Here is a 24,227-nt window from a genome sequence, read left to right on the forward strand (position 1 = left end):
ACGTGTGAGGTGCGAAGACATATGTACAAAGCTATATACAGGGAACAAGACTATTTACAGAGGAAGGTGCCTGGTGCAGACGACTACCATGAACTGGAACCACCAACAAATCTATTTACAAATCACTGGAAAACGAATGCAACAATGAAGGATATAGAAAAAAAAACATTTCAGAAAGTCCACATGTGTACAGAGTTCATAAGTTCAGTCTCTGAGGTGGGCGATGAACTCTGGTTGACCGCCTCAAGGGTGGGGCAATGGCTGGCGCATCAGCAGCTGGGAGGGCTGCAGCACTGTCAGGGGCAGGCAGAGCGACCGGAAGCGCCACACAGTCCACGGCGGGATCAGTAGAAGAGCTGGTCGGAGGATCCGTTGAAGACCCTGGAACCAGGCGAAGGGCACGCCTGTTGCGGCGCCGAATGGATCTATCCGGTAAGCGGACCAGGAAGGAGCGGGGGGCACCTGCCTTAGAACGACCGCAGGCACAGACCAGCCACCATCCGGGAGGTGGATGCGAACCTTGTCGCTGGGATGGCTCTTGGGAAGGTCAGCAGCCCGTGAGTCGCAGGAGGTTTTCTGCTGCAGTTTAGACATGTGCATGTGGAGGAGCATGGGAACATAATCGTGGTTGGGAGAGAGAATTGATGGCACTGTCGTTTTGAGGGTGCGGTTCATTAGTAGCTGAGCAGGCGACAGGCCGGTGGAGGGCGGGGCGGAGTGATAGGCTAGCAGAGCAAGATGGAAATCTGAGCCGGCGCCGACGGCTTTGCTGAGGAGCCGCTTAACGATGTGGACCCCCTTTTCCACCTTCCCATTGGATTGGGGGTATAGGGGACTGGGCGTAGCGTGCTCGAAGTTGTAGTGTCGGGCGAAGCCGGCCCATCCTGGCTCGCGAAACAGGTTCCATTGTCTGACATGACCATCAGCGGAATGCCATGTCGCGCAAATGTCTCCTTACACACCCTGATCACAGCCGAGGATGTGAGATCGTGCAGCCTGATGAACTCCGGGTAACTGGAGAAGTAGTCGATGATGATGGCGTAGTCCCTGTCCAATGCATGGAACAGGTCGAGGCCCACTTTGTTCCAAGGCGATGTGACGAGCTCATGGAGCATCAGGGTTTCCCGTGGTTGGGCGGGCTGAAAACACTGGCAGGTAGAGCAGTTGAGCACCACATTGGCGATGTCATCATTGTTGCCCGGCCAGTAGACGGCTTCTCTGGCCCTGCGGCGGCATTTCTCGATTCATGAATGGCCTTCATGGAGTAGCTCCAATACTAGCTGGTGCATGTTTTGTGGAATGACAATGCGATCCAATTTCAGGAGCACCCCGTCGACAACGGCCAGGTCATCGCGGACGTTGTAAAATTGCGGGCATTGGCCCTTGAGCCACCCGTCTGACATTAGACGCATCACCCGCTGTAGAAGTGGATCAGCCGCTGTCTCGCGGCGAATTTGCATCAGTTGTGCATCCGAAGCTGGCAAATGGGAGGCTGTAAGCTGAACCTGAGTATCTATTTGGCCAATAAAGGCGTTGTGATCACACGGAGTTGTGATCGACCTTGAGAGGGCATCAGCAACGGCAAGGTCCTTGCCAGGGGTATAGATCAGTTGAAAGTCGGACCTGCGCAGCTTGACTAAGATACGCTGGAGGCGAGGCGTCATGTCATTCAAGTCCTTTTTGATAATATCTACAAGTGGGCGGTGGTCGGTTTCAACCGTGAACTGCGGAAGTCCATAGACGTGGAACTTCACGACTCCAGTGAGAAGGCCGAGACACTCTTTCTCAATTTGCGCATAGCGCTACTCTGTGGGAGGCATCGCCCGCGACGCATACGCAACGGGGGCACATGACGAGGCCTTGTCTCATTGCAGGAGCACGACACCAATCCCCGACTGACTGGCATTAGTCGAGATTTTGGTCTCTTTGGTCGGGTCGAAAAAGGCCAACACTGGGGCCGTGGAAAGCTTGGCCTTCAGCTCCTGCCATTCGCGCTCGTGAGCGGGGAGCCATCGGAAATCTGTGGTTTTGCGAATCAGGTCTCTGAGGGCCGTGGTGTGTGAAGCGAGATTTGGGATGAACTTCCCGAGGAAATTCACCATGCCCAGGAAACGGAAGATCACTTTCTTGTCCTTGGGCGTCTTCATGGATGTGATTGCTGCAATATTGTCCTCGTCCGGACGCACCCCCTGGTGGGAGATTTGATCTCCCAGAAACTTGATACTCGACTGGCCGAAGGAGCATTTGGCCCTATTGAGGCGGAGGCCATGTTCGTGGATGCGCGTGAAAAAGTGCTGAAGGCGGGCAATGTGTTCCTGCGGGGTGGTTGACCAGATAATAATGTCGTCGACATATATGTCGCCGTCGATCCCCTCCATCATCTGCTCCATGATCCGATGGTTGACCGTAAGGGTGGCACACCACTCATCATCCTGGCCGACGCTGTGGACATGGATGGGTTCAGTGTCACGCTTGGGTTACATCCTGTTTGTGGTAATGACGCCGATTTGGAACAGGACCTGTGGGTCATCGCAGGCACAGTCGGAAGCAAGGAGTAGGTTCATTGATGGCAGGCTGGATAGCCCTGACGTCTCTGTGGGGCTGGGTGGACCTCCTAAAAACAGCAGGCAGGGAAGACCTGCACATTGTAGAGTAGTCGAGTTGTGGCCTCGTTTGCCACAGTGCAGGCAGCGTCGGGACTTCGCGGGACATTGCCACTTTAAGAGGGCGGAGCCGCAGTTGCCGCACGCCGGAGCGTCGGGACGTTCGTCGCACCACCGCGCACGCGTGGGGCGATCCAGCGTGGCGCGCACCTGCGCGAAGCAGTCCGTGGCATCAGCACGCTCGCTGCGTGTAAGCGCGGGACTCCGCGAAAAGCGCGCAAAATGGCCACCATCGTTCCGATCCAGGACCTGAAAAGATTTAATCATTTGGACCCGTTCTGCCTCGTCAGGGGCTTGCCGCGCCGATTCAGCAGCCTGGATGTATGAGTAGCGCGTGGAGCCATGCTCATGAAGCACACAGATCTCAATGGCCATGGAGAGAGTGAGCTGCTTTACTTTTAGTAGCTGCTGGCGCAGGGGCTCCGACTGAACACCAAAAACAATCTGGTCACGGAGCACGGAGTCAGAGGTGGACCCGAAGTTGCAGGACTGCGCAATGACGCAGAGGTGGGCAATAAAGGACTGGAAAGGCTTGTCCTTACCCTGAATTTGCTGCTGAAACATGTATCTCTCGAAGCTCTCGTTGACCTCAATCGCGCAGTGGCTGTCGAACTTCAGAATTATGGTCTTGAACATCGGTTTGTCCTCCCCCTCATTGAAGGTGAGCGAGTTGAAAATGTGCAGAGCGTGGTCACCGGCTGTGAAGAGGAAGAGAGCAATCTTCCGTGCGTCCGAGGCAGCTTCCAGGTCCCTGCCGTCGAGGTACAGCTAGAAGCGCTGCTTGAAAAGTTTCCAGTTCGAGCCCAGATTCCCGGCAATGCGGAGAGGCGGCAGCGGGCGAACGGAGTCCATTCTGTAGGATGGCTGGAGACTGGTGGGAGGCAGATCACTGAAAGGTAGGTCTCAGAAGTGCGAGCATCCCTCAACTTCTGGTACCGTGAAGTGTTGGCTAGTGTAGACTTGAGAGATGAACAGACACTTCCAACACTGATGAAGGTTCAACTCAATTTTATTAACTAACTTCTAACTAACTAACACACAATGACTGTGGGTCTAAATGATGCTAACTTAAACTAGAGACCTAAGCCTTGTCCGAACCAGTTGATTCTCTCAGCATGTGGAGTGAGTCTGTGCTGGGCTGGATGAGTTTTTGTTACACTGAGCGGCAGCACCCAGAATGAGCGGGAACCGTGGTGCCCTCTGCCTTTACAGTGTGTGTATTCTCACTGGTGATTAGCTGGTGGTAGGTGGACTTCAAGTCCACTGTAGAAAAGACTCGATTCTGCGCAATCTGATTGACCATGTCAGATATGCGTGGGAGGGGGTACGCGTCAAGCTGCGTGTACCGATTGATGGTCTGACTGCTTTCAATAACCATCCTGTGCTTCTCCCCAGTCTTCACTACCACTACTTGAGCTCTCCAGGGGCTGTTGCTGGCCTCAATGACCCTTTCCCACACAAGCCGTTGGACCTCCGACCTGATGAAGGTCCTGTCCGGGGAACTGTACCCTCTGTTCCTGGTGGCGACGGATTTGCACTCTGGAGTGAGAGAGAAGGTGGATTGACCTTAAGGGTCATGAGGCCGCAGACAGTGAGGGGGGTAGGGATCCGCCAAATTTTAAAGTCAGGCTTTGGAGGTGGCATTGAAAATCCAGGCCGAGTAACAGGGCAGCGCGGAGGTGGGGGAGGACGTAAAGCCGGAAGTTGCTGATCTCTACGCTTTGGACTGTGAGGGTCGCAATACAGTACCCCCCGGATTTCAACGGAATGGGATCCGGAGCCCAGGGTGATTTTCTGGGTGACGGGGAGTACCGGGAGGGAGCAGCGCCTTACCGTAGTGGGGTGGATGAAGCTCTCTGTGCTCCCAGAGTCAAAAAGGCAGGTCGTCTCGCGCCCATCGACCTTCACTGTCATCGTCGCGGTCGCGAGGTTGCGGGGCCGAGACTGATTCAGGGTGATAGAGGCGAGCTGTGGAAGATGCTGGGAGGCCCCGGGCTGGTCAGCGGTGGTAGAGGTAGCGGTAAGCGATGAACGGCCAGATGAGCAGGGGTCCTGAGGCGCAGTCCAAAATGGCGGCGAATATGGCGGCGCCACAGGGCGCACATGGCGGGCGGCATCAAAGATGGCGGTGCCCACGGGCCGCACGTGGCTTGCAGTGAGGGAGATGGCGGCGCTCACGGGCCGCACATGACTCGCGAAGGGGAAAATGGCAGTGCCCTTGGGTCGCACATGATGGGTGTAGAAACGCCGGGCCTGGAAACAGCGGCGACCGATCGTGCCTGGCAAACAGAAACGAAGTGTCCTTTCTTCCCACATCCATTGCAGGTCGCGCTTCGTGTAGGGCAGCGCTGCTTGGGGTGCTTGTTTTGTCCGCAAAAATAACACTTGGGCCCCCCAGGGTTGGCTGGCTGCCGCGCGGCGCAGGCTTGCGGTGAGCTGGAGTCAGCAGCTGGTGGGGCCCACGATGCCCACAAGGGTGCCGCGCGGTCGGGGGCATAGGACTGAACGTTACGGGAGGCCACTTCTAATGAATTAGCGAGCTGCCTGGTGCCCGCGAGATCGATCGTACCCCCCTTCCAGTAGCCGCTGGTGGACGTATGCAGACTTCATGCTCGTGACGTAAGAATCTCTAATTAAAAGTTCGGTGTGCTGGAATGCCGAAACTGCCTGGCAGTCACAGTTCCTACCTAGGATCTGCAGGGCTCGCAAGAAATCATCCAAAGTCTCCCCGGGGAGTTGCTGTCTCGTGGCCAGGAGGTGTCTGGTGTACACTTGGTTCACTGGTCGAACGTAATGTCCCTTCAGGAGCACCATCGCTTTGGAGTAGGTGGGCGCATCCTGGATGAGGGGAAAAATGTCCGGGCTCACCCGTGAATAGAGGACTTGGAGCTTCTATGTGTCCGAGGGTACTTCACCGGCTGCTCTGAGGTAGCCTTCGAAGCAGGCTAGCCAGTGGTCGAAGGTGGACGTGGCGTTGGCTGTTTGAGGGCTCAGCTGCAGGCGATCAGGCTTGATGCGGAGATCCATTGTATAAAAATCTTGTTCAATAAATTGATGCACCGTCAATTACCGCAAAGACGAGAATGGTGGAACAATCGAGGCTTTATTGAACAAGATGTTGTGCCTCCTGTAGCTGGAACCAGAATGGCTGCAGCGCTGGAGAGCACACACTTTTATACGCTGGAGGGGGCCAGCAGGCAGGGAAGTACCACTGTACCTCTAATATATGGGCAGTGTCGTAATACATATAACATACTACTAGTGGTGACTACTACAGGGAGTTGTACTACAGGCAGTTAATACCGTTTGAGGGCTGTTTTACTTTGATGTTCAAGGACTGTAAATTGTCAATGCCTCTCAGTATGTCTCAGTTTTTGTAGCTCAGTACCCTAATACTCTCGAGCTCAGAAGGACACTGGTTATTTATGTTTACAAAGAGCCTGTGGAATTCGAGGTGAAAGGCAGCAAGTGAGTCCTGCCACTGTGGTAAGTTGACCCAGAGGCTAGCATAGCGTGGTAAAATGGACAACTGCCTGAATTTTAGGCCCAATATATAACTGGACACTTTACATTAAGAATTGAATATTGTAAATTCAACCACAGTCAGTCCACAGGCAGGCCTGATGGGAATTCAAACAGTCAAGTCCAAATCCACTGAGCATGGACAGTCAGGACAAATTTGGGCTGCCCTGTAAACAGGACACCAGGAGATAATTGGTCCCATTCAAGTGGATCAATTGGTGTGGATTGCCCAGATAAAGCTAGACTTTTTGGTCTGTAGATCCCCTGCCATTACTATGTATGGAATAAGGTTACGCGTGGACAATACCTGGAGATGGGCCTGAGGGAGGGTTCCTGTTGTCCTGCAGAGTTGCAATCAGCAACTCCATCGGGTGTTGCGACCCTCGCTCCAAGAACTTATTGGCTGAAGACTGGAGAACTTTTTGGAGAGGCATGAAGGGGGGTATAAGAAGTGACCACCAGGATCCTCCGCAGTGAAGATTCAGCGAAGAAGCAACAGAGGAGATTCAACGGCAGATTAGACGATGAAAGGGAGCAGCGTACGAGACCCACCTTCATAGACAGAGGTCCTGAGACAACCGAGACTCAGAGAATTGGACCTACAGCTCAATTAAGTTCACCTGCAAGGATAGTATTAAGAATCTTGGGATTATTGTAGTTGGGTGCATTTAAGGGAGTAACTGTTTTTACAGTATTTGATAATAAATTTGGTTGAGTCGTAAACTTGTATTTGTCCCTTGTTCACCTCGCAAATCAGAACACCTGGGTAAAACGGTCAAAGTGTCTGAAGTTTTCCAGGCAACTATATGTCGTAACTGCAAGCTCCTGTTAGCAAATCCATTACAATATGCCCCCCCACCTTTCATTGGCAGAGACTGTTCGGCAAAGGCCCAGCATTAAGGGTATAAAACACCTGGATAAATTAAACAATGCAATTTTTCATCAATCAGTACAAAAATACTTTGTAATAAATGTATTTCACCTATAAATCTACACAATCCTTTCTCAGAAAGTCTTTAGCTAATGGAGATGTGGCATTAAATTCAGCTGTAATCTGGAAGTGTCTAAGGGACGGACACCATATGGAAACTGCTGCTGCCCTTGTTACTTTATGGTTACTTTATGTTCTAGCTACTGTGAGATTGGGGTATATGTTGACATACAGTTGGAAATGGAGACAGTTGGATGGAGAGAGGCAGCGTTAAATGCAGGTCTCAATTTCAGTATATCTGAACCATACCTTGCCATCTTCCGTTTGCACTAAGTTGTTGCCTGAGAAATTGCTTGGGTTTGTGTAACTTTCCTGGAAAGTCTTTGTGCCATCCCGCGTAAAGACTGACTTGATCAACTTTTCGTTATCGGCCTGAGCGTGCTGGGCATCGATGTTAGCCAGTTCCTCCTTCGATAGGTGGAAGACAATGCCAGCTCCAAATGAATCACCGACCACGTTCACTGAGGTCCTCATCCGGTCTCTGCAGCAAAACAGGCAAAAGACAAAGACAGGTACTTTTAAGTTCCCATGACAACCAGTTCTGAGGTACCACAGCTACCTCAGGTTGCTACGTGCACACACAGACACACGGATGGTGGCGCCTGATACAGTGAAATGGATCAGACTGCGACACCCCATGTTATCAGACAGATGAGACATCACTGTGCATAGTGCTCTATAGAGGCACAGTGAGTATTTAAAAATAATGATCTGTATTTCACCACCTCAGGATATTGGATAGTGCTTCACAGCCATTGGAATAACTTTTAAAGTGCAATCACTGTGTTAAGAAATGTGGCAGCCAATTAGCGCACTGCAAGCTCCCAGCAAGCAACATGATTCTAACGAAATACGATTACGGTTGAGAGATAAATATTAGACTGGACACTGGGTATAACACTCCTACATTCCTTCTAAAAGAACATAAGAACTAGGAGAAAGGAGTAGGCAATTCAGCCACTCGAGCCTGTTGCTGATTTCAGCTCAGCCCCATCTCCACCTTCCTGATCGCTCCCCATAACATTTCATCCCTTTACTAATTAAAATCCGTCTTCTCCTTAAATTTGTTTAGTGCTCTGGCGTCCAATACACTCTGCGGTAGAGAATTCCACAAATTCACGACTGTTTGAATGAAGTAATTCCTCCTTATTTCTGTTTTAAAACTACCCCCTTACCCTAAAACCAGAGCCTCTTGTTCAAGAATGTGCAACAAGGGGAAACATCTGGGGCGGGATTCTCCCTGACCCTGCGGGACACGCCATACCGGCGCCAAGGAGTGGCGTGAACCACTCCAGCGTCGGGCTGCTGGAAGGTGCGGAATCCTCTGCACCTTCAGGGGCTAGGCGGGTGCTGGTGGGGTTGGCGCCGTGCCAGCTGGCGCTGAAGGTTTTGGCGCCGCACCAACTGGTGCCGAAGGGCCTCTGCCTGCCAGCACGAGTTGGCGCATGCGCAGGAGAGCCAGCGTGCGCTGGCGTCATCCCAGCGCATGCACATAGGGGTTCTCCTCTGTGCCCGCCATGGAAGACTGTTACATCGGCCGGCGCGGAGGAAAAGAGTGCCCCCACGGCAGAGGCCAGCCTGCGGATCGGTGGGCCCTGATCGCGGGCCAGGCCACCGTGGGGGCCCCACCCAGGGCCAGAACCCCCGAGGACCCCGCAGGCCGCCCGCAGAGCCAGGTCCCGCCGTTATGGACCTGGAAAATGGGCAGCCACTTGGCCCATCGCGGGCTGGAGATTGCTGGGGGGTGCTGCTGCCAACGGCCTCCAATCGACGTGGCGCGAATCCCGTCGCCGCCGAAAAACCAGCGCCGAAGAATCAGAGAATCCCGCCCCTGCTCTATATCTACCCACCTAACCTGTACATAAACATTTGTAAATTTCTTATTTCCTCATTTCAACTTGTTTTCTCACCTATTTAATGTCATCTGAAAATCTGGCTAGGGTATCTTCTATCCCTGCATCCAAGACTTTCATATAGATTGTACATAGTTGATGCCCAAAGACCGAACCCTGGACACACCACTAGTTATAGCTTGTCAACCAGAGAAGACCTAATTATCCCCATTCTGTCGGGTTAGCCAGTCTCCTATCCAAGCTAATAAATTACTCCAATCCAATGTGATCTTACCTTGTATATTAATGGTTGATATGGTGACGCAGTGGTTAGCACTACTGCCTCACAGTGCCAGGGACCAGAGTTCAATTCTGGCCTCGGGTGATTGTCCGTGTGAAGTTTGTACATTCTCCCCGTGTCTGTGTGGGTTTCCTCCGGGTGTTCCGGTTAACTCCCACAGTCCAAAGCAGTACAGGTTAGACGGGCTGGCCATGCTAAATTGTCCCTTAGTATCCAAGGATGTGTAAATTAGGTGGGCTTATGGGGTTATGGAGATAGGGCGGGAAATGGGCCCAGGCAGGGTGCTCTTTCAGAGGGTTGGTGCAGACTCAATGGACCGAATGGCCTCCTTGTGCGCTCTGGAATTCTTTGGTTCCAATGAATTCTAACCTTTGTATGACACCTTATTAAATGCCTTCTGAAGTCCAGATATACTACATCTACAGGATCCCCATTATCCACTTTACTTGCTACATCTTTGAAAAAATTGACTAGATTAGTCAAACACAATTTACCCTTCATAAAACTGTGCTGACTCTGATGGATGGCGCTGTGACTTTCCAAATGTCCCACTACAACTTCCTTAATAATGGATTCCAACAATGTCCCAGTGACAGATGTTAAATTAACTGGTGTTTAGTTTCCTACTTTCTGCCTTTCTCCCTTTTTAAACAGGGGCTAACAGTAGTCTTTTTCCAATCCAGTGGAATCTTTTGAGAATCCAGGGAGTTTTGGAATATCTCTGCTGCCAAAGGCACATCCAACTCATACCATCAGGCCCTGGGAACCTGTCTGCCTTTAATTCCAATTGTTTGCTCAATACTTTTCCCCCGAGTGATAGTGATTGTTTTAAGCTCCACCTTTCAAGCAACCACTGCATCACCTGTTACTATTGGGGTGGTTCTTGTGACATCCACTGTGAAAACTGAGGCAAAATATTCATTTAGTGTCTCTGCCACTTCTATGTTCCCCATGATTAATTCTGCAGCCTTGTCCCCTTCAGGACTAACGTTGACTTCAGCTATAATTCTAGAACCTTTTGCTATTTGTTTTTATATTTAAATAATAACAATCTTCATTAGTGTCACAATTGGGCTTACATTAAAACTGCAATGAAGTGACTGTGAAAATCCCCTGGTCGCCACACTCGGGAGCCTGTTCGGGTACACTGAGGGAGAATTCAGAATGTCCAATTCACATAACAACTTGTGGTAGGAAACGGGAGCACCCGGAGGAAACCCATGCAGACACGGGGAGAACGTGCAGAGTCATCTTCATAGGTGCGAATGTGATCAATGAGTCAATAATGGTATGACTTAAAGTGTACAGTGAATCAAGATATTCTAGCCACAATAAGCAGAACATTATGCATATTTTAATTTCCTCAACACAGAACTCGAGTTTTGACAGGAAATGATCCGAGTTGGAAACTAGAACCAGGCGAATGTTGATGTTTATAATCCAAATACAGAACTGGGAACTGGGGAATGTTGATGTTTATAATCCAAATGCAGAACTGGGAATTGGGGAATGTTGATGTTTATTATCCAAATACAGTTCTGGGAATTGGGGAATGTTGATGTTTATCATCCAAATAGAGAACTGGGAACTGGGGAATGTTGATGTTTATAATCGAAATGCAGAACTGGGAATTGGGGAATGTTGATGTTTATTATCCAAATACAGTTCTGGGAATTGGGAATGTTGATGTTTATCATCCAAATAGAGAACTGGAACTGGGGAATGTTGATGTTTATAATCCAAATACAGAACTGGGAACAGGGGAATGTTGATGTTTATAATCCAAATGCAGAACTGGGAACTGGGGAATGTTGATGTTTATAATCCAAATGCAGAACTGGGAACTGGGGAATGTTGATGTTTATAATCCAAATACAGAACTGGGAACTGGGGAATGTTGATGTTTATAATCCAAATGCAGAACTGGGAACTAGGGAATGTTGATGTTTATAATCCAAATATAGTACTGGGAACTGGGGAATGTTGATGTTTATAATCCAAATAGAGAACTGGGAACTGGGGAATGTTGATGTTTATAATCCAAATATAGTACTGGTAACTGGGGAATGTTGATGTTTATAATCCAAATACAGCTCTGGGAATTGGGGAATGTTGATGTTTATAATCCAAATGCAGAACTGGGAACTGGGGAATGTTGATGTTTATAATCCAAATGCAGAACTGGGAACTGGGGAATGTTGATGTTTATAATCCAAATGCAGAACTGGGAACTGGGGAATGTTGATGTTTATAATCCAAATGCAGAACTGGGAACTGGGAAATGTTGAATTACCTGTCTGAATATGGAGTTGGGAACTGTGTAGACTTGTTCTGGTTGAACCTTTATGCCAAGGAAGGGTGACTGAAATCCATACGACTGAAGTATTGCTGGCTCTGGAAAGGTTTCTGTGGCCGAGCTCAAAATGTTTGAGGGAGGAATCATGTACGTCTGCCACTGGAAGAAACACTTCACTTTGGGTCCTCTGAGTGGGGCTTCGGAACTCCAGTTAAACGGTTGCTTTGCTGGTAGCCAGCATGGAATGGGTCTGGATGGTCCTCACCCCACATTTCAGTCACTCCCAGCACATCATTCACTTGGAGCACTCTCAACCTATGATAATATATTGATTGCACATTGTTTTCTATGGTAAGCTCATTTCCATGAAGCTGCATAGAAAGCCTGAGAGGCAATGACCAAAAGAATACTGTTTGGGACGATATTCTTGGGTTATCATTAACAAGCACAAAGGTTACTATGTGTTACTTTGAGTCCCACTGAGAACTAGTTCATCAGCCACCTTATTATATCACGCTAGGTAAACACTACACTAATGTGGCCGTATATCCACAGCAACTACATCCAGTCCATTAGCGACTGATGCACTCATCCGTTACCTCTGGCATTGGCCTTAAAAGCATCTTGGCCAGAATGAAGGATACAAGAAAAGGGACTTCACATTTTGGAGCTAAAAGTAGGAGAACCAGAAATCAATCCAAAGGACTTGATTAAATTTTCAACAGAAGCATTTTTACTTACAGGAGCCAATCAACAGCAACGAGGAGACTGATGTCTTGTGTGGGAAGGCCAACAGCGGTAAGAATCAGCAGCATGGTGACTAGGCCTGCACTCGGTATACTCGCAGCTCCAATGCTCGCCAAGGTCGCTGTCAAACTGTGAAGCGAACATCGAGACTCTTTATTGGTGAGATTGGAACATGGAACAGTGTGGGACCAGAAAATCTCTGACTCTACTTTTCATCATTTTGTTTCTGTAATTACCCCCATTTTTTCCTGAGTTTCAACTAAATTATTGACTGTTTTGTCACCTGGAAAGTTCTGGCCTCGTCTATTGGTTTGATTGTTTGGCGTGGCCTTTCCAAGGATGAACGTGTTTCCTGTCTTTCAGAGTGCAATTCCCATTTCTACAGCCTGAAGTGAAGGCCGACGGCTGGAGTGCATTTGGTGTAAAATTGATCTGGCAGTCCACAGCCGGATCTGCCCTGACGACTTTTATTACCGCAGTTACTCCTTCCAAATCCTCACTACCAACTCCATCATCAATACCAAGTGTGAGGAATTCCTGGGATTTTCTTCATCAAACTCGAGACTCTTCACCTCCTGTCTCAGACTCACTTATTTCTAAATGCCTATTCGCAGCTCCCCACCCTGCTCTCCCCTCCCCCCACCTCCCCCATACCCTGGAATTTTACTACTTGGAGTTCTACTACTTCTTCTCTCCCTTCACCTCACTAGTTCTGTGCAGACTCATGTCATGCATGGAATCCATTTTCCTGAATCTCCTCCTCTTCAGTTAACTCCCTCTCCATGGCTCCAACATAATGTTCTTTCCCCACAGATCATGTTCCCCATAGTTTTTAAAATAATAGATGCATATGAAATGAAACCACATAAACAATGAAGAAACAAGGTTATTTTGGTACAGTTAGAAGAAGAGGCTCAAGTGTACTTTCTATGAGTGCAAACATTTATAAGATGGTTATTTTTGAAGCTGCCTTCTTTGATTCAAGGTAAAACGGAGAAAGGAATGAGACCTCTTATAGAGTCTGCCTGGAGACAAGCCCATGTGACTTCAAATTAGATCTGGCTGGAGACAAACCAGTATGATCCGCTTATTCTGGAGACTGAAACAAAAAATAGCAGCTGTCCTTACTCAAGACTCTCAGGGACAGTTGGACTGAGGATTTTAGGAAGAACTCATAAGACATAGGAGCAGAATTAGGCCACTCATCCCATCGAGTCTGCCCTGCCATTCAATCATGGCTGATATTTTTATCATTCCCATTCTCCTGCCTTCTCCCCATAACCCCTGAGCCCCTTATTAATCATGAACCTATCTTTCTCTGTTTTAAAGACACTCAGTGATTTGGCCTCCACAGCCTCAGATTTACCACCCTCTGGCTGAAGAAATTCCTCCTCATCTCTGTTTAAAAGGATCGTTCCTTTATTCCGAGAGTGTGCCCCTGCTTCTAGTTTTCCTACAAGTGGAAACATCTTCTCCACGTCCACTTTATTCAGGCCTCGAACTATCCAGTAAGTTTCAATAAGAATCCACCTTATCCTTCTAAACTCCAATGAGTACAGACCCAGAGTCCTCAACAGTTCCTCATACGACAAGCTCTTCATTCCAGGGATTATTCTTGTGTACCTCCTCTGGACCCTTTCCAAGACCAGCACATCTTTCCTTAGATACGGGGCCCAAAGCTGCTCACAATACTCCAAATGGGTCTGACCACAGCCTTATATATCCTCAGCAGTACATCCTGGTCTTGTATTCTAGTCCTCTCAAAATGAATGGTGACATTGCCTTCCTAACTGCCGACTGAACATACACGTTAACCTTAAGAGAATCGTGAACAAGGACTCACTAGTCCCTGTGTGCATCTGATTTCCTAAGCATCTCCCCAGTTAGAAAATAATCTACGCCTCCATTTCTCCTTCCAAAGTGCATAACCTCACAATTTTCCACATTGTACTCCATTTGCCACTTCTTTGCCCACTCTCCTAGCCTGTCCAAGTCCTTCGGCAGCCCGCCTGCTTCCTCAATACTACCTGTCCCTCTACAGATCTTTGTATCATCTGCAAACTTAACAACAGTGCCTTTAGTTCCTTCTTCCAGGTCATTAATGTATATTGTAAAAAGTTGTGGTCATGGCACTGTCCCCTGAGGTACACCACTGGTCACCGGCTGCCATCCTGAAAAAGACCCCTTTATCCCCACTCTCTGCCTTCTGCCAGTCAGCCAATCCTCTATCTATGCCAGGATCTTACCCTTAAACCATGGGCTCTTAACTTATTTAAGTCTCCTATGGAGCACGTTGTCAAAGGCCTTCTGTAAATCTAAATAAATCACGTCCACTGGTTCTCCTTTGTCTAACTTTCTTGTTACCTCCTCAAAGAACTCTAACAGATTTGTCAGACATGACCTCCCCTTGACGAAGCCGTGCTGACTCAGTCCTATTTCATCATGCACTTCCAAGTACTCAGCGATTTCATCTTTAATAATGGACTCTAAAATCTCACCAATGACTGAAGTCAGGTTAACCGGCCTATAATTTCCTGTCTTCTGCCTCCCTCCCTTCTTAAAAAGTAGTATTACATTAGCCACTTTCCAATCCTCTGGGATTCTTCCTGCCTCCAGTGATTCCTGAAAAATGGCAATCAATGACTCCACAATCTCCTCAGCTATCTATTAGTCCATCCGGTCCAGGTGACTTATCCATCTTCAGACCTTTCAGTTTCCCCAGAACCTTCCCTTTAGTGATGGTCCCTGCACTCACCTCTGACCCCTGATTCTCCTGGAGTTCTGGCATCCCACTGGTGTCTTTCACCATGAAGACTGATGTAAAGTTCCTCTGTCATTTCTTTGTTTCCTATTATTACTTCTCCAGCCACATTTTCCAGTGGTTCAATGTCTATTTTTGCCTCTCTCTTAACTTTTATATATTGAAAAAAACTCTTCCTATCTTCCATTTCATTATTGGCTAGTGTGCACTCATTTCATCTTCTCCCCCCTTGTTGCCTTTTTCAGTTGTCCTCTGCTCGCTTTTAAATGCTTCCCAATCCTCTGGCTTCCCACCAATCCTCGCCACTTTATCTGCTTTTTCTTTTGCTTTAATGCTGACCTTGACTTCCCTCATCAGCCATGGATGCCTTGTCCTCCCCTCAGCATGTTTCCTCCTCCTTGGGATGAATTTCTGTTGGGCTTACCAAATAACCCCCCCAAAATTCCTGCCATTGCTGTTCCTGCTAGACTCCTTTTCCAATTAACTCTGGCCAGCTCCTCCGTCATATCTTTGTAGTTGCCCTTATTTAATTGTAATATCGTTACATCTGATTGCAGCTTCTCCCTCTCAAACTGCAGGCTAAATTCTATCATACCATGGTCACTGCTCCCTAAGGGTTCCTTCACCTTAAGTTCCCTAATCAAAGGGCAGCACGGTGGCCTAGTGGTTAGCACAGCTGCCTCACGGCGCTGAGGTCCCAAGTTCGATCCCGGCTCTGGGTCACTGTTCGTGTGGAGTTTGCACATTATCCCCGTGTCTGCGTGGGTTTTGCCCTCACAACCCAAAAATGTGCAGAGTAGGTGGATTGGCCACGCTAAATTACCCCTTAATTGGAAAAAATAATTGGGTAATCTAAATTTAAAAAAAAGAAAAAAAAAAGTTCCCTCATCAAGCATGCCACATTACACATCACCAAATCCAGAATTGCCTGTTCTCTAGTAGGCTCTGTCACAAGCTGCGCCAAAAGAACATCTAAGATATTCCACAAATTCCTTTTTTTGGGATCCACTACCAACCTGATTTTCCCAGTCCACCTGTATATTGAAGTCCCTCATAATTATTGTAATATTGCCTTTCAGTTTCCCTAGAACTGTAACAGGTGCTGCAATACCAGACAGGAGGAAAGGACTGTTTTTAAGGTAACCCCCATGCAGAGGGCTGGTAAGGACGGAACCCTTGTTCAAAGAAGCAAGGATTGTAAACAGTTAATGACCACAGAATCACGAGAAGGTATGCTGCAATGGGAACTCTATATGATTATGCTCAAAAGGTTGAGGTAGAAAAACAGGTGCACTATGTCACGTGACAGTACCTTTAAAAAATGGATGTTTAAGAAATGTACCTTTAAGAAATGGGTGTTTATCAGTGATATCAGAGTGTGGGTAGACTAGGCTGACTGTCAGATTTTTACTTTCGTTTTAGGCTGTTTGCTGCAGAGTGTGTTTTAGTTTTGTTTTCAGTGTTGGAGCTGAAGATAGACAATGCAGGTGTACTGTTGATCTCTCTGTCATGAAAATACTATCTCTTGATCATTTGGAATTATAAATGTTTTCAGTAGTGAATGTAAACCTGATGTGCTTCTGTTCAAAGGTGTTTCTTTTGACTTCTGGATGTTGTTTGGGAAGGTATTAAGCATCACTTAGTGTTGTATTCTTTGGGGATTGTATTTGAATTAATGGTTGCTCGGATGTTCATTGTATGTTTTAAAAAGGTTAACTTGAGTTCATAGAATAAACATTGTTTTGCTTTAAAAAATACTTTCCATTCCTGCTGTACCACACCTGTAGAGTGGGTTGTGTGCTCCCCATACCACAATCTATGAAAAGTTGTGGGTCAGGTGAACTCCATGATATACTTTGAGGTTCTCTAAACCCTGGCCCATAACAACTGGCAATTGTGTGATGAATGGAGGATTTTAGGAATATTGAGACAATTTAAGGGTTAAAAGCCTGGGGTTATAGTATGTTTGACTGCAGTGGTCATGTTTATAAAAAGCAGACGTCCGGTGGCGAAAAGGTGCGAGTGATCGTCCGCCTGAGAGCTCGGGTTTGGGGTTGGGTTCTGAGGGAGAAAAGATGGCGGGAACAAGCTCGCTGGATGGGCTGCACCCATTATAGTGGACATGCTGGCTGAAGTGATAGTGGTGAAGTTTGAGCGAGTTCGCCAAACATTTCGATAGGCATGGTAAGGAAATGATAGCCTTGCTCAAGGAGTTGGTGGATGATGTCCTGGCCCCAATAAAGAAGGCCTTAGGAAAAACATTAATGGTGGTGGAGGAGCAAGGCGAGGTATAGAAGGGGGTGGAGGAGGCATTGTCGCGGCATAGCGACCAGTTCACCTCGATGGGTGAGGAGCTGTGAAGGTGGAGGAGAATAACAAAGGACTGAGCCCAGGAGGAGGACTTGGAGAACAGGTCACAAAGGCAGAGTATGTGGATTGTGGGATTGCCTGAGGGGCAGGAGGGCTGGAAGCCAATGGAGTATTTTGTGGAGATGTTCACCAAGTTGTTGGGGGAGAAGGAGCACCCCTTCCCCTCTGAGCTGGATAGGGCTCACCGGTCACTCTGGCCGAAGCCAAAGGTGAATGAACCACCAAGAGCTGAGATAGTCTGCTTTCACAGCTACCAGGTGAAGGAGAAAGTGCTGAGATGGGCAAAGCAGAATCCAGAGGTGAGGTAGGAAGGCAGTGGTATTCGTATATACCAGGATCTCATGCGGAGCTGGCAAGAGGGCACGTGGCCTTTGGTAGGGCGAAGGCGGCATTGTATAAAAGCAACCTGTGGTTTGGGGTGGTTTACCCAGCGAAGCTGAGGGCCACACACAACTCCAGGGACTAATACTTTGAGATGGTGGAGGAGGCAGAGGTGTTCAGTAAGGCTGAAGGATTGGGACTGAATTGAGTTTGGACTTTGTTTTTCTTTGTGGTGTGATTGTGAGGTTGTAAGAAGGCACTTGCCCGAGCTTCACCGGCCCTCCCAACCCTCGCAAGTTCCGCGTTACCATACGGTCCAGGGATCTCTCACTGTCCACCATGGTCACTATTCTTGGCCCCACCTAGCGAGCAGGACCCAACCCTTCCTCTGATCACTGTCAGCCAGCCCCCCCTGATCCGAATTTTTGTGTAAAGGTGGGAAAAGTGATTGATGGCTATGTGGGGTTCAACAGGACCGGGAAGGTCTCACCTTTACTGGTCTGGGAGGGACTGAAAGCGGTGGTAAGGGGAGAGACCATCTCGTTTAGGGCTCTAGTTGGCAGGGAGGCAAGAGAGGAGCAGCAGCAGACAGTGGAAAAAAAACTTTGAAGTGGATGGGAAGTATGTGAAGGATTCCACTCTGGAACTCCCGATGAGGAGGAAGGAATTGCAGGCACAGTTTGGCCTTCAGTCTATGGGAAAGGTGGTTCAGAAGTTATGGCAGGCGAAGGGGGTAGTATGTGAATATGGGGTGAAGTCCAGTCGTTTACTGGCAGGCTCGCTCCCCAGCAGGCAGCTGTGAGAGAGATTGTTCGGGTCAGGATGAGGCAGGGGAGTTGGTGGTGGCACCGGAGCAGGTGAACAAGACATTTGAGGAGTTTTATAGAAAGCTGTGTAGGCCAGAGCCCCGAGTGGATGAGTCGCATATGAGGGATTTTTGAGGGTTTGGAAAGTCTGAGAGTAGGAGAAGAGGAGAGGGCAGGGCTGGAAGAGTCAGTGTGAATGGAGGAGGTCCAGGCGGCGATACAAACTGACAAGGCACCGGGACTGGATGGGTTCCTGGTGGAGTTTTATTGAACATTTCTGGATAGGCTGGCGCCGCTGTTGGTGGAAATGTTTGAAGATGCTGTGGCTAATGGGATGATGGGACAGGCATCCATCACATTGTTGTTAAAAAAGGACCCATGGAATGTGGGTCGAATAGGCCAATATCTCTGCCAATGTGGATGCTAACATCCTGGCTCAGGTGTTGGCACTTAGGATGGAGGAGTGCCTCCTGCAGGTGAATGGGGAAGGTCAGACGGGGTTCTTAAAGTGTAGGTAGTTGTGGAGGTATATAGTGGGGAAGGGGGGGGGGGTTGTGAAGAAGAGGGTGTCTTTGTATGCCAATGATTTGTTGTTGTACATCTCCACAGTGGGGGATATAATGGGGCTGCTCAGGCAATTCAGGCTTTTCCTTTTTTTTAAATGTTTTTAATTCAGGTTTTTCATTTCATACAATACAAAATAAACAAGTCTGTGTAGACAAGATACAATTTACAAAAGCCAAACATTGGAGGTAATCCCCCTTACCCCTGCCCCATCTGTCCTTTTTATTTCAGTTTAAGATATTTTTGTTGCATTTTTACATCTGTACACTATACAATAGGTGTGTGAGACGTTTCGTATGTACAATCGTGTTACTGTTGCTCCTATGGCTTTGCTGGGGGAGGGAGGGTGCCCTCTGCCCCCCTCCTCAGGCTCTTCCCATGTCCCCTCCTGATGTTTTCCTGGGTTCCTCCATCCCTCTCTTATTCCTATCTGCTCTGTGTGGTCCTGTCTGCCCTCACTAGCCCCCTGCCCCCCCCTCCCTCCCTATCTGCGATTAGCCTCAAACAGGTTTTGGAACAGGTTGATGAACAGCCGCCACGCTTGGAGGAAGCCCTCGTCCGACCCTCGGATGGTGTATTTGATCTTCTCCAGATGGAGATGTTCTGACAGGTCAGCTATGGTTGGTGCTGCTGATTGCCAGCCAAGCAGGATTCGCCGGTGTGCGATTAGGGAAGCAAAAGCAACAGCATCGGCCCTCTTCTGGCTGGTCTGATACCCCGAAGACTGCCACTCTCGGGAACAGCACCACCCTCACCCCCACAACCTTGGACATCTCCTCAAAGAAGGCTGTCCAGGCGCAACAAGTCTGGGGCAGGCCCAGAACATGTGGGTGTGGTTGGCTGGGCCTCCTTGGCACTGTTCACACTGGTCCTCCACCTCTGGGAAGAACCTGTTCATTCGGATTCTGGTTCGGTGAACTTTGTGCATCACTTTGAACTGCATGTGGCTAAGCCTTGTGCAAGAGGAGGTGAAGTTGGCCCTGCTCAGTGCTTCACTCAGAGTCCCCACCCCATCTCCCTCCCTAGTTTGTACTCCTATTTCTGTCTGGCTCCGTCTTGTGTTGTCCTCGCCCTTTCTAACAGTTGTCCGTACATGACCCCACAGTTCCCCTTCTCTATCCCATGTGCCTCTAGCAGTTCCTCCAGCATTGTGTAAGGCACCTTGTCATCTCCTTGCAGAGAAAGTTTTTGATCTGTAAATGTCGGAGCTCCTGTCTGTTCGGTAGCTCCAGTCTTTCTGTCAGCTCGTCCAGTGTTACAATTCTGTCTCCCGTATGGAAGTCCCTGATCGCTAGCGCCCCCCCCCCCCCCATCCTGTCTCTACTTCTTAAAAGTGGTGTCTAGCATGGCTGGTGGGAATTTGTGATACCGCAGATGGGGGCCATGGTGGACATGTCGGTTAAGCCGAAGTGCCGTCTCATCTGGTTCTAAGTTTTGAATGTAGCTGCCACCACTGGGCCGGATGTGTACTTTTCCGGTGTGGATAGGAGTGCTGTCATGGCTAGGTCTCGGAGGGTCATTTCAGTACAGGAGACCTCCCTATTTTCACCCATTCCTTACTCGGCCCCCTCACCCATCCCCTTACTGTCTCAGCTGTGGCTGCCCAGTGGTAGTATTACAGGTTCGGAAGGGCCAGGCCGCCCATATTTCGTCTCCTTTGCCGTGTTGTCTTAGGGACTCTAGAATTCTTTCCCTCACACACAGATGAAACGTTGTAATCATTTTGTCTATTCCTTGGAAAAAAGCCTTGGGGATGAAGATTTGCCAGACTGGTCAGGTTCCACTTGTCGATCCGTGTCCAGTCATGGGGTATCTGAATACTCCGGTAGCAGAATTGTTTTGGGATTATTTGAATGGTAAATTCTCCAGCTCTGTGCCTCCCCCGGTCGGGTTCACTGGGAATACCTCACTCTTGCCCTGGTTGAATTTGTAGCACGAGAAGGCCCCAAACTATTCCAGGAACCTCATGATTTCCAACAAGACGTTCCGTGGGTCCGAGATTTAGAGGAGCTGGTCATCCGCACAGAGTGAGACTCTGTGCTCTCAGCGTCCTCTTCAGATCCCTTCCAGCCTTTTGCGTCTTTCAGCGCGATCGCCAGGGGCTCAGTTGCCAGGACGAACAGGAGTGGGGACAGCGGGCATCTCTGCCTGGTGCCTCTGTACAGCTGGAAGTATTTGGAGCTGGTAGTGTGGGTCTGAACGTTAGCCTTGGGGGTGTTGTACAGGAATTTCACCCGTGAGGTGAACCCTGTATCTAATCCAAACCACTTCAGTACCTTAATGAGGTACATCCACTCGACTCTGTCAAAGGCCTTTTCTGTGTCCAGGGAGACGATCAAATCTCGTGTTGTCTCCCCTGATAGGGTCAGTATCACATTCAACAGCTCTCTGATGTTCACAGTTAGCTGTCTACCCTTGACAAAGCCGGTCTGATCCTCTGCAACCACTTCTGGTAGGCAGTTCTCCTGTCTCTTGGTCAAGACGTTCACGAGTATTTCTTCATCTATGGTAAGCAGTGAAATGGGTCTATACGATCCGCATTCCATTGGGTCGTTGTCTTTCTTGGGTATCAACGATATGGTGGCTTGTGTTAGCGTAGGAGGCAGGGAGTCCCTCGCTATTGAGTCTGCGAATATCTCCCGTAGGTCTGGCAAGGTGAAAACTTTTTATAGAAGTCCGCCGGGAACCCGTCTCGTGCCGGGGCCTTCCCCGCCCGATTGGAGTCAATGCTCGCCATGACCTCTCAATTTCCTATTGGTGCTTCCAATTCCCTCAGCCTATTGTCCCCCACGACTGGCATGTCCAGTCCATCGATGAACCATTTCATCCCCGAGTTCATGTCTGGGGGTTCGGAGGTGTACAGTCCCCGGGAGGACTCAAATGCTTGGTTCGGCTACCAGTCCGCCTCTGCTGTCCTTTGCCTGTGCTGTTTCCCTCGTGGCTGCCTGCTTTCTCAGCTGGAGCCAACAGGCATCTAGCCTTCTCTCTGTGCTCATAAATGGTCCCCCGTGTCTGGTGGAGTTGGTGCACTCCCTTCCTGGTGGATAGCAGGTTAAAGTCCATTTGTAGCTTTTTCCTCTCCGCCAGAAGCTCTACGGTCGGGGCTTCAGTGTATTTTCTGTCGACCTCCAAGATGGAGTTGATTAGTTGTTGCCTGGCCGCCCTCCCTTCACTATCTCTGTGTGCCTTGTAGGCTATAATCTCTCCTCTAACTACTGCCTTCAGTGCCTCCCAGAGCGTGGAAGATGAGACTTCCCTGTTCTGAGTACTGTACTCTCCTATGGCATGTAATATTTTTTGGCAGAAGACCTTGTCAGCCAAGAGGTCCATGTCCAACCTCCGTGTGGGGCATTGGGCACGGCCCATCTCCAATCTCTTGCAATGTGGAGCTTGGTCGGAGATGACCATCGCTGAGTATTCCGCTCTTACTATATCTGAAAGCACCGATTTCCCCACTGCAAAGAAGTCGACACGGGTATATACCTTATGCACCGGAGAAAATAATGAGCATTCCTTCTCACCGGAGTGTAGGGACTGCCATGCGTCCACTGCCACCAACTGCTCCATGAATGCTCCCAATTCCCTGGCCATGCTGTCTTTTTCCCAGTTCTGGAGTTCGATCAGTCTGTCAGAGGATCCTGTACACAATTAAAGTCGCCTCCCATGATCAGTTGGTGTGTGTCGATGTCAGGGATTTCTGCCATGGTCTTTTTTATGCAATCCGTGTGATCACAGTTGGGCACGTGCACGTTTACCAGGACCATTGGTGCCCCGTCCAGGACACCACTGACCATGACGTACCGTCTCCCTGGGTCAGTGGCTGTCCTTGTCACTCTAAACACCATCCTCTTACTAATCAGTATGGCTACTCCTTGACCTGTAACATGAATGGTACATCTGTCCCACCCAGCTCTTCCTTTCACAGTTGGTCCTTCTCCCTCAGCTGCGTCTTTTGAAGGAAGACTATGTCGGCTTTCAGACTTCTCAAATGGGTGAAGACTGTGGATCTCTTCACCGGGCTGTTAGGTACCCTAATGCAGTGTTCTTCAAAGTCAGGTGCGCGACCCGCGGGAGGTCGCGGTGCCGTTGTCCGCGGCACTCCCGATTGCGCAAATCCCCCACAGCAGCTGGCTTTTAATAGCGCCGGCTGCAAGCGGCCGGCAACATGTCAAAAAAAATTTGGCCACATTGTGCATGCGCGCATGATGATCAGTGCGCATGCACAAATCGGGCACGCATGCGCAGTGCGGCTGCTATTTTTTTTTAAACGGTTGCAGCTTTTTGTTTTACAAGTTCTGTAGTGGTTATTATTCATTTATTTTATTCATTTAATTTTTATTTTTTTCATTTATTTTATTCATTTTTTTTACAAGTTCGGGGTTTATTCATTTAAAAAAAATTATTTTATTCATTTTATTTTTTTTACAAGTTCGGGGTGTTTTTATTAATTTTTTTCATTTATTTTATTCATTTTATTTTTTTTTACACTTTCCGGGGGGGTGGGGGGGGGGGGGGGGGGGGGGGCGGGGGGTTATGTAATAAAATTTTACAGGAAAAAAAATCAGAACTTTGGACAGTTGGAGACTCCATACTTTCCGACACCAGAAGGTTTCATCTTCATCCAACAGGTTCCATTGGAGGAGCGTGTACGAGGGCCAAAGGGACCCAAAACCATTTCCTTCATTTTTGTCAGCAGCAAACAAGGTAACAGAAAATGGTGGGTCGTGCGGGTTGGCCGGAGTGGGTCGCGAAGGTCAGCCGGGTTGGGTCCCGAAGGTTGACCTGTTGGTAAAAATGAGTCCCCGGAAACAAAGTTTGAAGAACAATGCCCTAATGTCCAAGGTGACAATCTTGGTGGGGTTTTTTGGCCCCACCCTCCTGCGCGATCTACCATACTTACCTGGCGGACTTGCACTCCAGGGTTTCCCTTTGTTGGAGAGCTGTCAAAAATGGCTATGGTCACTGTACTCACCATGAGGTCGGGCTTCTGCGCTCTGGGGTTTCCCTTTGTCAAGGGGGCACCCAACATGGCTGCCATGCATCTGCCACGTGA

The 24,227-nt window shown here is 48.9% G+C and overlaps 1 protein-coding gene across 2 annotated transcripts in view; it reads right to left on the bottom strand.

The window, feature by feature from the left end:
* The window catches only part of LOC119971607 (excitatory amino acid transporter 2-like), a 244,873-nt gene that overhangs the window by 14,450 nt on the left and 206,196 nt on the right, over positions 1 to 24,227 (bottom strand). For both annotated transcript variants that reach the window (XM_038807394.1, XM_038807395.1), the window contains 2 exons: positions 12,347 to 12,481; positions 7,426 to 7,657 (listed from right to left, as the gene is read on the bottom strand). In XM_038807394.1, coding sequence (XP_038663322.1) covers positions 7,426 to 7,657; positions 12,347 to 12,481 — 367 coding nt within the window. The remainder of the gene's footprint in view (positions 1 to 7,425; positions 7,658 to 12,346; positions 12,482 to 24,227) is intronic.

The sequence above is a fragment of the Scyliorhinus canicula genome, chromosome 9 (genome assembly GCF_902713615.1).
Source record: "Scyliorhinus canicula chromosome 9, sScyCan1.1, whole genome shotgun sequence".
Classification (NCBI taxonomy): domain Eukaryota; kingdom Metazoa; phylum Chordata; class Chondrichthyes; order Carcharhiniformes; family Scyliorhinidae; genus Scyliorhinus; species Scyliorhinus canicula.